The sequence below is a fragment of the Panthera pardus genome, unplaced genomic scaffold (assembly GCF_024362965.1).
Source record: "Panthera pardus isolate Hobbes unplaced genomic scaffold, ASM2436296v1 HiC_scaffold_11, whole genome shotgun sequence".
NCBI lineage: Eukaryota > Metazoa > Chordata > Mammalia > Carnivora > Felidae > Panthera > Panthera pardus.
The window spans coordinates 36,407,307-36,422,479 of record NW_026526666.1 but is presented as its reverse complement, the minus strand read 5'-3'; the positions used below and the strand labels follow the sequence as shown (position 1 = coordinate 36,422,479).

The following is a 15,173-nucleotide window of genomic DNA, read 5'->3' as shown; positions in this document are numbered from 1 at the left end:
TTTATTAAAATCATTCTCTTAGAACTGAGTTTAGAGTAGATTTTTGCCTTGACTATTGGGCTGTTAGGCCAAACGTTAAAGGAGTATGCATTGACTAAACATGACTCAAAGGATTACTAACACTACTCTGGGTCTAACCTGTGAATCAAACACAATGCTGTGTGACTTCATGAAATTGAGGAAGCCTAAGAAACCCATTCGTAAGGCTGCAAAATAAATCCCAGTGTTAAACTCACCTCTACAAACCGCCAAAATTTTAAAGAAATGGATGGAGTATGGAGGTCAAATTGGGCTCAAAGCTACTCCTGCTCTATTTGCCCAGATGTGGTGGGGCTGGGGATCTGACTAAGGCTATGGGACTTGCAATCAAGCAAGTCTGGCAACCACTGGGAATGCTGCTTTGAAGGGAATCAGTGAAACACAGCTAAGAGCTTGGGCTCTTGTCTCAGACAACCTGGGTTTAAATCCATGCTCACCTAGTTACTATAAGAACCTGGATAAACTACATGCTCTCTCTATGCGTTAATTTCCTCATCTATACAATGAGAATAACAATAATAATTTACTCAAAACACTAAAGTGGCAACTATAAGACTATTTAATATGTAAAACAGCGTCAGGCTTTTAGTAAGTCTTCAATAAATGTTGTTAACTCTCATCATCAATACCAATAATAATAGATACCACCAGAGAAATTTAAGGGGAGTATTGTGCAAAACACAAGAGAAAAAGATTCTGAATCAGTTAATATTTTACCAAACTAGTTCAGGGAAGAGGAGCCCTAGAGGCAAAGAAGAACCACTTGATGGGCATCTTTAGGGTCTGGAGTCAGAGATCATCTCATGAACTCAAAGCTACCAGCACTAGTTTCAGTAGCAGACTGTCTGACTTTTTCCCTGGTGAAAAATAGCTGGGATTCATATGTAGCATTCCAACCAATGGATCAACAAACAGAGAAAAAAAAAAAACAACATTCCAACTGTGAGTCTAGATTGAGAGAACTTCTACAAAGAGGAACAACTAACAGGCCATAGAGCATAGTTCAAATATTCCACTTAACTCTCTGAGGAAATAATTTACAGCCAAGATTACTCTCAGGTTTTACCCAAACCCAGAGCACCTTAGAAAGTCTTCCTGTTGTGAATGGCTACTGAGGAGATTTTAGTGAGAGTAAGTCTGCAAATGATATGAATGAATCAGTACTAGATGACCAGAATATTTAAATGGAGGACATTCAGACATCATTTCAGACTACAATAGGCTGTTATGATTTTACCAAAAAGGAAGTACAGGCTGGGTCTTTCCACTGAATTTAAATAATGCAAAGGGAATTTGGAGGGATAGGGTTGTGGAAAGCAGCCCGGTCAGACACTCAAGGACACCAAAGCTCCGATGAAGAAAAGAAAACATTTTAAAGATATTTGAAAATAACGAGCTTGTTTTTCTGGCACAAGCCTTAAGTAGAAGAGTAATGAGAAAGAGGACTAGAGAAATAAGAAAGAATTAGCATGTTAGAGAGTGTTGTGTCTCTAGATAAAAACTCTAGACTTTAATGATAAATGAGGGAACTCACTACAGATTTTAGGAAATGACCCCTGACAGTAGGATGGATATGGGAAACAAAAAACTGGAGGCAAAAATGTCTAGAAATCTACTAATCTTACCTAGCCTTTCTATAAATGGCTAGAATACTTTATGTCTCTTTTATAATCATTACTTTTTTATATCTCTTCTTTTGTCTACTAGAGGCAACAAAGCTTATTGGTTAAGACCATAAATTCTTGGGCCAGGTTCCTTGAAGCCAAATCCCAGTTGCACTAGGTCCTTAGCACCTATCTGTGCCTCAGTTTCCTTGTCTATAAAATGGTGATAAATCATAAAACCTGTTATGAGGATTAAATCACTCATTATACATAAAGTGTTTAGAACAATGCCTGGCATACAGTAAGTAGTATAGCTTTAGCTATTATCATTTTTAAGAGTCTTGCGGGGATCTGTGGGGAATTCAACTCTCCAAAAGTATCTCCAAATATCTCCAACTCTCCAATATCTCCAAAAGTATTCAACACGGTAATAAGTACTTAACAATAGCTAAGAACAATGAAAAAGAAAGTAGCCCCATGGGAATGTGACAGAAAAACTAACAGGATTTAGTAAACAATTGAAGATGCAGAAGCTCCTAAAATATCAAACCTGCATAACAAAGGGATTAAGGGAGGCCAGAAAGGTAGCCCTTTCTAATTGAAAAAGAGGTAGGGAATGTTTGGTTTTAAATTATCTTAAGGCTAAAGAAACAATGAATCACAATAGCTTTGGCAGGACTGAAATTTTGGAGAGGGACGGTAGCCATATTTTGGAAGTCTGTTGTATGAAGGAAAGAGCAGAAGAACATTAAGAATATTGATTCGTAGTTGAGATTTTTCATTAAGACTACTTTCTCTCCATTGAATTCAATTTAGTTAGGTGTTATGTTCATATTCATTATCTCATCTAAATCAGTTCAACTGCTATAAACTACAGCTGAGTACAAAAAAATTATATGCAGTAAAAAAATATCCATATTTTAAGAGATCATTATGGAAATTCAACCATTTTATTAGCCTTCCTCTAACCAAATAATAAAATGTTAAAAGTAACAATAATAAAAGATAATTTAGAACTTACCCTGAATCACAGAAACAGTTCCACAGTCCTTGACCATGACTCCAGAGTAAGCGATTAAAAACCCTATTGAAAATCCGATATAAATTTACTTCCTCGACATCAGGTACCTTCCAGATGCGTGGAAGAATTGTACGGATACTTGTTTTTACTATGTCCAAAACCTAGTGGAAAAACCAAAGTTATTTCAAAATCTAAGTGTGTAAGTGTGTGTCTAAAATTCTAAGATGAATATATGTAATTCAAGCATAAATACACACACACACACACACACACACACACACACACACACACTAATTCATTAAACAACAGCACAGAGTAAAAATCCCATGCATTTATGTAAGTTTGGTGTATGCCACAGGTGGCAAATCAGACCACTGGAGTAAGAAGAGATTAAGTTTGAAGTTAAAATTTAAGTTAAATGCAAATTAAATCAATAAATGGAGATTGAAAAATAGTAAGCTTTACTTAAAAAATAAAGCTGAATCCTCATTCACTCGATTTAAAAAATCAGCTCTAGAGGGATTAGAGTCTTAAGTTTAAAAAATAAACCATTAAGAAAGAATTAAATCATGTCATCTGTAGCAACATGGCTGGAACTGGAAGGTATTATACCGAGTGAAATAAGTCAGTCAGAGAAGGACAGATATCATATGTTTTCACTCATTTGTGGATCTTGAGAAACTTAACAGAAGACCATGGGGGAAGGGAAGGGGAAAATATAGTTACAAACAGAGAGGGAGGGAGGCAAACCATAATAAACTCTTAAATACAGAGAACAACCTGAGGGTGGAAGGGGGTAGGAGAGAGGGGGAAAATGGGTGATGGGCATTGAGGAGGGCACTTTTTGGGATGAGCACTAGGTGTTGTATGTAAGCGATGAACCAGGGAATCTATCCCAAAAAACAAGAGCATACTTTACACACTGTATGTTAGCCAATTTGACAATAAATTATATTAAAAATAAAATAAAATAAAATAAATTTAAAAAATAAAAATAAAATAAAAATAAACCACTAAATATCTTAGTGAAAAGCATTGGTGAATATCTTTTAGTCCTTAGGTTAAAAAAAGATTACTTTAACTCACAAAAAAGTGTGGGTCATAAAAGAATAATAGATTGATTATATTAAAATTAAGAACTTCTGGCCATCAAAAAATACATTCAAGAAAATAAAGGATCAAGTTACAAACTGGGAAAATAGATTTAAAATATATACCTCCAACAAAAGATTAATATCAGAAATACATAATGAATGCCTAACAAATTGTTAACATAAACACCACCAACTTAGAAAAAAATGCACAAAAATACATGGACTGGAATTTCACAAAAGTGGGAATAAATTTGCCCAATAAACATAAGAAACAAAAATTAAAACCGTAAGATATCTCTTCATGTCCATTTAACTGACAAAAATTCAAAGTCTGACAATACCAAGTGCTGGAGAGACAGGGACGTGCAGGGTGTCTTAGACACTTCTGGTGGGAGTAGCAATTGGTGCTGTCACTCAAAAATGGCTTGGCATTATCTCCTAAAGTTAAAAATTCATATACCCTATAACCCAGCAACGTTGGTCCTAAGAGAAATCCTCTCAGAGGTTAAAAACAAGAGGCATGTACAAGAATGTTCTAACAGCTGTTCACAATTGCAAACAGCTGGGAACATCCTAATTGTCCTTCAATGGGAGACTGAACAAATAAACTGATACCCTCATTCCAGTGAACTATTATACAATAATCAAAATGAATGAAATACAACAACACGCAAAACACAAGCATCCTAGTAATATAATAGTACATTTTTAAAAATGCAAACCTGAGTTATAATATACAGTATGAAATCCCTTTAATAGAAGTAAAAACAACTAAATATTAAAAATACTTATGGGGAATAAAGATAGACAAATAAGAATTTATAAAGAAAGAAAGTAAAGAACTAATAAATCCTGAATTCAAGAAAATGGCTCCCTGAGATATGGGGAGGATGTCCAGGGGAATGGAGTAGAGTCATGTGATTGAATAACAGGTCACTGCCAGGAACATAAGTTTTGTTTTAGATGTGGGGGTCACAAACGGGACAGTGACCTTACAAACACTAAATAAAAGCAGGTCATATACAGACCATTAATGAGAGAGTATCATGAAATAAGAACTATGATTAATCTAATTCTGGACAACTGAAATCCGAGAGGTTCTAAAAAAATTTGTAAACCCAAAAATTGACTTTGCCCAGTTCACATCTATTTAATAATTACACAATGAAGTATTTCCAATGAAAAGCCTTAAAAAAAAATAGGAAGCACCAACAAATACAGTTATTCAAACAGTTATTCAAGACTTTTACTTTGTATTTTATTTATCTAATTGAAGGAACTGCCTGGAAGTATGTGAGTGAGTGGTGAGAAGAGAAAGAAGCTTGCAAACATCAAGGCTGAAGGAAGACAGATTTCCCTCAATTGGCACAAATGTAGAGAGAACTGGAGGCAGATAGAGGAAGAATTTAATTTGCCTGTCTTTAAAACAACCATATTTAAAGAAGTGATACTAGTTCTCTCTGAGAAGGCAAATGTGGAATAAATATCTGTTTAAAATCAATTTAGTAAAAAGCTTTCAAAACACTTTATTTAGAGAAGAAGGTCGACTCCAACTTCTCATGATGAATTGTGTGAGCCTCATGCCTTCCCTTCCTGTTCACCATGAAGTGGAAACCGTATTTGCAACTCCCACTGCAGGTTAAGGGTATGTCAGATGAAGGGGCAGCGAATAAGGAGAGAGAATGCAATCTGTAATAAAGTCGCCTGGGAAAAAAATTGTCCTGGAAAAGCTCGTTATTACAGATAACAAATGCTTAATAATTAAGAAGTATTTAAAAAATTTTTTAATATGAATTATTCACAATAATACTGATATGTGTATTGATTAATACCTTTTATTTTTTACAATTTTCATTTAAGCTATTAGTTTAACTCATATGTATATTTTTTAATGTTATTTATTTTTGAGAGAGCAAGCAGGGGAGGAGCAGAAAGAGGGAGACAGAGAATCTGAAGTGGACTCCACACTGACAGCAGAGAGACCGTTGTGAGCTCAAACTCACGAACACGAGATCACGACCGGAGCTAAAGTTGGACACTTAACCAACTGAGCCACCCAGGCACCCCAAACTCTATATTTTTTTAATGTAGAAAGCAGTACTCATGACTGATGTGATGGAAGAATCCACACTAGCAGTAAATGATAAATTTCAGTAAATTTTCCTTTCTACTTTCTATGTATTAGTGAGTAATAACAGGCCAAAAGTCATAACACAGGACAAATTTAAAAAGTAGCCATGCTAACGTTAATTTCATATTCTATTAATAAATAGCTATTCAACTTTAAAGCATTTGAGATTATAAGTTATTTGTTTATTTCTTTTTGAATACATTTTATGGTAAAATGCACACAACACATAAGAACCAAAGAGAAGAGCCTGCCTGCTCTATACTAAGCACTATACTAGGTGCATTATTTAGTGGAGACCCTCTTGGCCACTGCTCTGTACATGTTTTAGTCTTAGTTTAGAGGGAATTTTAAAACCATGATCATCTAATATCCTAGCCCACACATGACTGAAGGCAACTTCAGAAAGCAGCTAGGGAATTAGGAGTGGTGAATGCTTGTGCTCTACTCCTAATGTTTCCTCCAAAATGGAGAGATGAATACATTTGCTAGGCCTCTTGCACCACATCAAGTATCTCTGCCTGAATGATTTCCCAGAATCATGAGACTAGCATGATCTAGGCAACCCAGGAACTTGCTCCTTCTTTTCCTGAGCAGCCCACTGGGAACATACATTCTACTTTGCTTCTCTTTGCCCTATTTTTATTTTATTTTATTTTATTTTATTTTATTTTATTTTATTTTATTTTATTTTATTTTATCTTATCTCATTTTATCTTATTTTATTTTAATGTTTATTTACTTATTTTGGGAGAGAGATAAAGGGCGAGTGGGGGAGGGGCAGAGAGAGAGAGAGAAACAGAGAATCCCAAACAGGCTCTACGATGTCAGTGCAGAGCCTGATGCGGGGCTCAAACCCACGACCTGTGGGATCATGACCTGAGCTAAAATCAAGAATCGACTGAGCCACCCAGGTGCCCCTGCCCTCAATTTTAAAGGAGGCAAGCTCTCTGCTCCTGGAGAAAGGAGGGGGTTAGAGAGACCTGTAATTTGGAGGGCACAAGGGCATGTAAACCAAGGGGACAAGTACCTGAATCCCTTCATCTTCCCTCTGAGCCTTCATATGCACTCTTTCCTCAGCTTGGAACAGTCTTCCTTATCTATTCACCTGGTGAACCTACTCAGGGACAACTTTACCTGCCATTAAACTATGATCCCTTAATCCCCGGTTCCTCCTCTATTAATAACTACCTTGCTTTATTTTAATTTCCTGTTTCATTAATACAGACTGTTAATCCATATAAAGGGAGGCATTATGCCCATCTTGGTAAAAAACATATCATGTCCTCAAGGCTGAAGATAGGTCTAGCACTCAATAGGTGTTTATCTTAGTGAAACTGTTCCTTGCATCAAAGTGAAACCTAAGCAGACACGGTAAAAATCAGAGCTCACACTTTTTGAGAGCTTCCTATAGACCTCACTGTGAACCAGGGACTGTTCTAAACACTTTTACATAAAACAATTCACTTAATCCTCAGAACAAAAACATAAAGTAGGTACAAATTGATCCACAATCCTTTTCCAAAAAATCACGAGGCTGGATTCCATAATCATAAACATTTCTATTTCCACAGGAAAAATATGAATATTCAAACCAAGACATGAGACAAAAATAACACATACCTTCCTGTCAAGTCATTGTCATCAAATGAATTCAAGTAGGTTAGGTTTTGCTGCCTAACGGTTATGAAAATTTTTCATTTATTTTTTTGTTTATTTATTTTGAGAGGGGGTGCCAGTGGGGAAGGGGCACAGAGAGGGAGAAAGAGAATCCCAAGTGGGTTCCTCTCAGTGTGGAGCCGGATGCGGGGTTCAGTCTCAACGATTGCAAGACCATGACCTGAGCCAGTATCAAAAGTTGGAGCCTAACTGACTGAGCCACCCAGGCACCCTGGACATTTTTTCGTTCTGAGAACACTTCTGGATCTCATTTTATGGATGAGAAAACTCTGGCATGGAGCAGGTAAATAACTTCGCCAAGATTACACAGCTAGTAAATGGACAGTTCTGTAGCCAGAACTTCTGGGGAAGCACTACCCAACACTGCCTCACAACTAATTTGATCTGCCCAGGTGTGAACAGCAAACTCTACAAGAGAATCAAATTGTTACTTCTTAGATTCAGATTTGCCTCTAATCAAGTGATACTTGGGAAAATGGGTTGGGTTACTGTACATAAAGAAGGCTGCCCAGGCACGCCCTCTATCAGGGTCATGGTGAAGGGTCTAGTCTGCTTAAGAGGCTCACAGATGGCAAGACAGTGACTGCACCTTTAGCAAAACATCCACTGAATAATCTTAGGAAGGCAGAGGGCAGACAGGCAAGAAATCAGACTGGAAAGAAGTAAATTAGTGCCAGTTCTATCTGCAATGCTATTTTGGATATCTGGGTGCTTTGGTGTTAGAACAAAATGGTAGATGAATGATTTGTGAAACACGAAAACAAATGGTCAGCAAGTTGCCCTTTGTGTTTATCTGTGGACTCAAGTGAGGCTAAGTTATAGAATATAGGTATGCATTTCCTGACATTGTGACTTTTAAAAGCATCCCGATCTAACATTAAGCTCTCCAAGGGAAAAAATAAATAGGAGATTCAGTCAATGAAAACATTAATAAAATGAAAAGATTTGTCTTTTCCATATGAAATATAGCACATTGAAGGCATAGAGCACACAAATTCATATTTTGCAAGAACATACAGATGTTGAGTGACAAACTGCTCCATATGGCTGAACAGTTGGTTCTAAATTAAAATAATGGCATGAGGTGAGGGAGGTTTAGAAATAACATTAAAATCACTACATGCTGTACTAATGATGCATGCAGCAGCCATGGCTATGGGGGAAAGGCACTTTTGCTGATGCAACACGAACAGCTCTGTGCAGCATCTATGTCGGCTCAAATGAAAAAGAGATGGGAAATAATAACATCAAAATGCACAAAGAAGCAGCTACAGTAGGTATTAAAAAGAAATTGCCATGTAGAGAAGGAATACTTGATAAACAAGGATCTCAGAACCCCCAAATAAATGCAAATATGGTCTAACCTTAATATCACTACTTATTTCTCTTCATCCTCCAATCTTAGGTTTAGGCCTAGGTATCACGTCAGAGAATAAGCTTCTCAGCAGATCTGGCATTCTTCACAGCCCGCCAGCACTGCAGTATTTTCATACTTCTCATATATTCCTTACAAATTATAGAAAGCAGCTGCATTCTTGGCAGAAAGCTGTATTATGCAAGTGTGGAGTTACCACAACATGATATTAAATAAGATTAGCTGTTTCCATTTTCACCTGGTGAGGATTCTGTTCAGTATTTAATTCCCTCATTCTTGACCTTTAACGCTTACATCCAATAAGGAAAATTTGAAATAAGGCACGTGAAAGAGTTTGTGTATGAGGATTCTAATCTTACAGTTTTATAACATTTTAATGAGCAACCAGCAAATGCTTTGATCCTGGAACAGAAAAAGTGAGATACACATTTCAACAACGGTCTATAAATAGAATTAAGAGCTTTAAATTATGCATTCCACACCGAATATAGTGCTTGGGACATGATAGCCCCTCAATTAATATTGTTGAATGCATGTTAGAATGAGCAAGTAACTAAATGAATGAATGAACAACCCTCAAAATCCCCAGTAGTGCCTAGCACAGTAATCGTACAAAATGGCAACCAATAAATGTTTGTCAAACTAAATTGCATGACATGCAGCCTTTGTGGCAGCCATGAAGACGTGCCATTTGGGTCAAGTTGCTTCCAAGAGTGAGTTAGCCTCCCCATTCAGGATCCACTGCATCATTCGAGCTTATGCTCTCCTCTGACTGTCCCCAACCAAATGGTTGGGCATGGCTGGGACACCTGAGAGGCGTCATTTCTGCCTAGCAGGCAATGCTTGTTCTGCCTCCCCACCAGCGCTACAAGGCTTTCTGAGAACTTCACTAGTCTCAGGTTCTTCCTCCCAACCCTCTTGCCTTCCATTCACAGCTGTCAGACCTATACTGCAGTCTGAAGGCCCGTTCTATCTACTTGAACTCTCTTACCCTTTTATCTTTCTTGTGAGTTTTCTCTTATAAATCTCTTTCACTTCTAAATCTGTCTTATGTCTGCTCCCCAGGAGACTGAAAGGACACAGCCTTCCAATGATCACTATCATCCCAGCCCAAAGAAGCACAGAGCTGATTAATCCACATCTAGATGTAAATTAGTTAAGTGCACGACCTTATGAATAAGTAACGTTTTATAATATCTAAGTCTACGTTCAACAGCTGACCCACATTCTAGGTTTCTTTTTGTTTTCTGGGATGCAGTTTTTGGCTTTAAAAAGCAATAGCACAGGTTTCAAACAGATGGCCAAATAAATGGTTAATATATTACAACCCAACAGACAATTTTTTTATACCTCATTTCCACATACTCTACATAAAATAATTCTACATCTGAAGAACTGAACTCTTAGTAGTCTCACTGTATCTGCAGTTCCACCTTCCACAGTTTCAGTTACCCGAGGCCAACCACTGTCCGGAAGCAAATGGATACTCCTTCGGACGTAGTCTCAGAAGGTCAATGGTAGCCTAACGTTGCGTCACAATAACTACGGCATTCACCTCACTTTATCTCATCATGTTGGCATTTTATCATCTCACGTCATCACAAGAAGAAGGGTGAGTACAGTATAATATGATATTTTGAGAGAGAGAGAAACCATATTTATACAACTTTTATTATAATATATTGTTATAATTATTCTATTTCATTATTAGTTATTGTTGTTAATCCCCTACTGTGCCTAGTTTATAAATTCAACTTCACCAGTGGTATGTATATATGTATGAGAAACAACAGAATATCTACAGGATGCAGTACTATCCCCATTTTCAGGCATCCACTAGGGGACTCGGAATCCCCCGCGAATAAGGGGGAAGCACTGTTAAATAAAACACATCGGAGAAACAGCCTGGTATGACGATCCTTAGTAGGAAAACAAAATCAGCCTGCATTTTATACCTCCTAAGGCAGAACACCCTCTCATATGATGTCTCATTTCTTCACAAAACCCCTCCAAATCTTAAGGTTAAAAATCTCAGAAATTCTGAAAAGTTACCTGCCCCAAGTAAAGGACAGAGGCAGTATTTAACTCAAATCCACATGACTACAAGTCCAGTACCTCTTTCCACTATCTAATATTGCCCCTTATCAACATATAAAGCTTAATTTTTTTTCAATGTACTTTTCAACTCATTATTATACTAGCTCTCTTGTTGCAAGAAAAAAATATTTCAGTCATTCTCTGATCTCACTTTACCTCTTGATTTCATTTGAAACAAAACAAGATTGGGAAGAGGGAGCGAAAAAGTATGTATATATTATAATATATACATATACATATATACAACTAGAGCAGACAAACATACTTAAGTTTGTCCCAATGATTATTTTATACTATATCTCTATACTTATCCTATCTGGGCTAAATTTTAAGTACTTCACTTCATTCATTCTAATGCTATTGATTAAATGAACAAAACATAAAAACAACAACAAAAAAATCCCAATTAAAAACTCTGTGTTTATGTCTCTTAGAGCTCAAGACCTCCACCGTTGGCTGGCCTTATGATTTGCATTCATGGTATGTGTATTTGTTATGCTTATTTTGTGGGCATGGGTGAAAGAACACATACATTTGGCAGGGTAAATTTTACAAAAAGGAGAAATTTACAAAAATTTGTTTCCTTATTATCCCAATAATTCCTCATAGGTGACAGCTCCTCAGTGGCCCTGGCAGTGAGGGGGAGAGTGTCATCACATGACAAATGCTGCTGAGAGCTGCCTTCTGTTTCTTTTCCCAGGAGCACTTCACCTTTCATGATGTATCTGAGAAATTAGAGTTTGTTTTGGAAAAACAGTGTCTTAAAAAAAAGGGTTGAGGGAAGAGAAAGAAACGCAGTGATCATGACGTTACCACGAAAAATTGTTGCAAACAAGTTGTAGATGTGTAAATTCTGGCCTTTTCCTTTCCATCATAGCCTAGGCTTACTATTCCTGAGCCATCTTTCAGGGCTTCCTTGAAAGCAGGCAACGTGGCAGGATAAACTTGCTCTAGCTAAGATCAGCCCTTTCTGTTCTCTGAGAGTCAATATTCAGCTACAGATTCTTCTGCCAAAAACACAAGTATTAAATTACCTTCTGCAGAACTTCCTTAACTGCTTGGGTAGTGTAAACGATGGGACTGTAACACGTTGTGCATTGAAGATGCGACGTCTTACTACTTTTTACAAGCATAGAGGACACAGAGTACTTTTGGTTTATGCTGGAATAGAAGAAGCCACCAAAGGGCTCAAAGAAAGGATACCTAGGTATGTAAGTTGTATTAAAAAATTCTGCCCCCTCACACTGGCGCTTCCACTCCTGTAACATGACAGTGTATGACAAGCATGGACATGTGGCTATACATCTGGGAAATGAAGGAAAGGGCTACACAAACAACTCACTCCAAATATTCTTAGAGGACATCAGTACAGGAGAAGTAGATGTACTACTTGCAAGTAAATTTACAAGCAATTGTTTAATTTTACTCAAAATTTATAAACTCAATTTATAAATTGAACATAACAATCCTAAAACGTGAAATAGTTTTCTTCCAGTTCACAAAAGTCATTACTATTCACACACATCCTCTGATCATCCTCTACAATGTTTATCAGACCTTCTCAAATCACACGTGAAAAAACAGAATGGCGTCCTCGTTTGTAGCTGCTGTTCAAATAAACACACATCGGGGAGCCTGGGTGGCTCAGTCGGTTGAGCGTCCGACTTCGGCTCAGGTCATGATCTCGCGGTCCGTGGGTTCAAGCCCCGCGTCGGGCTCTGTGCTGACAGCTCAGAGCCTGGAGCCTGTTTCGGATTCTGTGTCCCCCTCTCTCTCTGACCCTCCCCCATTCATGCTCTGTCTCTCTCTGTCTCAAAAATAAATAAATGTTAAAAAAATTTTTCAAATAAACACACATCACTAGTGAAGAAAGGAGGAGGCAGAGAGAAGTGAGCTTGCCATTGATAGAGTTCATAAAAGAACCTAGAATTGAATCAACTTAATAAGTGGTTACAGAAAGCTTCCTACAGGTAACTACAAAGTAAGACAAGCACCTGGCTTTTAGAGAAGTGGGGAAAAATTAATAGAAAAATCTCTCAAGGCAGATCATAAATACAACTGAGTACAAAGTGCCATGAAGATTTAGAATAGGGAAACATAACACGTGATTGTAGGGGAATCCAGACAGGCTTCACAGGAATGCCTGTGTCTCCCTGTCATTCTGCCACTTTTGAAAAGATTATTTTAACTTGAAAAAAGTATAGAAATCTACAAAAAAGGTAAGAATGACAGCAAATGTCACCTCTTTCCTTCCTGTGGCTCAATAAGTCTACCCTCTAGAAATATATCCTCTCAACAATTTGGTACCTAGTTTTTAAAAATTTTTTATGCTAGATATATATATTTAAAATAGTATATACACATTAGTCACTTAAAATGGGACAACACATATTATTGTACGACATGACACGTTTGTTTAATTTACTATCCTGATATCCTTTTGGATGGCATATAGAAAGGAACAAGTTGACAGAGGTGTTCCTTCTTTGAGATGCCCAAGGCGATCATGACCTTACTGGACACTCTTGCAAACCCTTTAATGGAATTTCTCAGCAGGAAGATAACTGAGAAAGTTCTTATCTAAGAACATATTAGAAGGCTGCCCCTGATCTGTCTAGATCCACCCTGTCAACTACAGTAGCCACTAGACACATTTGGCTATTTAAATTTAAATTTAAATTAAAAGTTCAGTTCCTCAGTCACAATAGCCACATTCTAAGTGCTCACTCAATGGCCATACGTGTCTGTGACCACTCCTTTAGACGTCACAAATATAGCATATATTACCATCTTTGCAGAAAGTTCTATCGGACAACATTCATAGTAAATCAATCTTTTTATTTCAGCTGACTGGAGAACAGAAGTTAGTCACAAAGACTACATGGGTGACTAATGGAGAAGAAAAATGAAGGCCACCCACATTTGGAAGGCTCCCTCCGTACGCAGGTGAACCACACATAGTTGGCACTTATCACTCTGAAGCCAGAATGCCTCTGGACGTGTGAAAAGGGATGCCTGATAGCGGATGGACTCATGGCCTTCGGGTGACACCTTATTGATTGTATCCTTTCACTCATGATTAGCTACCACTGGCTGATTTTGCTAATGTATGTTTGTTTCATATGTTACTAGCCATAATCTGATGCTATCTCTCAGGTTAAGATCTATGATTCCAGAATAGTATTCAATTTAATGAAACTGAATAGTGTGGATGCACTATATTTAACCATAAATTTATTGATAAGATATTTAGGCTGCTTCAAATGTTTTGCTTTCACACATACCACTGCAATGAATGCTCACACATGTAAATCTTTCATACACACAATTATTTTGTTGGATAGAATGCTGTAAGTGGTTTTGCTGCATCAAGGTTATGAAAATTTGTAATTTTAATAGAGACTGCAAATCACCTGTCTATGGAGTTGTATCAATGTATCCTCCCTCTAATGATATAGCAAAGGCCCTTTATCCATACTATTTCCATCACTGGATATTATCTGTCTGATTAATTTTTGCTAATATGATGGCTTTTACTTGCTTTTCCTTCATCATTAGTGAGGCCAAGGATCTATTTACATGTTAATTGGCTATTTGAAGATCCATAAATTGTCTTTTCATGGTCTTTTTATGTACTTTGCCATTTTATTTATTAATATTTATAGGATAGTTTGTCTTTTGATGGTTGATTTGTAGAAAGTTTTGGTTTATTGGTATTACTTTGTGTTTTATGTGTTACAAATGTCTGTCTTCCTCCACACCCCTCCTCCCATGCCCCTCACAGCTTCTGTCCTTTAATTTGGTTTAAATTTTCATGTAATCAAATCTGTCAGTATTTTCCTTAAGATTTCTGGGTCTAAAGTCTTTCTTAAGAAGTGGTTCCCCCATTCTAAGGTTATAAACATATTCTTTTCCTTAAAACTTTTAATATTTTCCTTTTTTTACATATAAACTGCAGTCTATCTGCAATTTATTTTTGCATATGGTGAGAGATAAGACTCTGACTTAATTTTCTTACAAAGAGGTAGCCAATTGCTTCAGTATCATTTTGGGGGGAAAATGATCATTTCTTCAAGTCTTTAAAATGTCACATTTATCATGTATTGTAAGTATATTGTATAAACACTTTATAAGT

General features: G+C 37.0%; 1 protein-coding gene across 6 annotated transcripts in view; it reads right to left on the bottom strand.

Annotated features, from left to right (window-relative positions):
* The window catches only part of TTLL7 (tubulin tyrosine ligase like 7), a 142,516-nt gene that overhangs the window by 26,469 nt on the left and 100,874 nt on the right, over nt 1-15,173 (bottom strand). For all 6 annotated transcript variants that reach the window (XR_008418872.1, XR_008418873.1, XM_053893296.1 and 3 more), the window contains exon 19: nt 2,665-2,825. Coding sequence is in view for 4 of the 6 variants with exons in the window: in XM_053893296.1 (XP_053749271.1) it covers nt 2,665-2,825 (161 nt within the window). In the remaining 2 variants the exon portion in view is untranslated. The remainder of the gene's footprint in view (nt 1-2,664; nt 2,826-15,173) is intronic.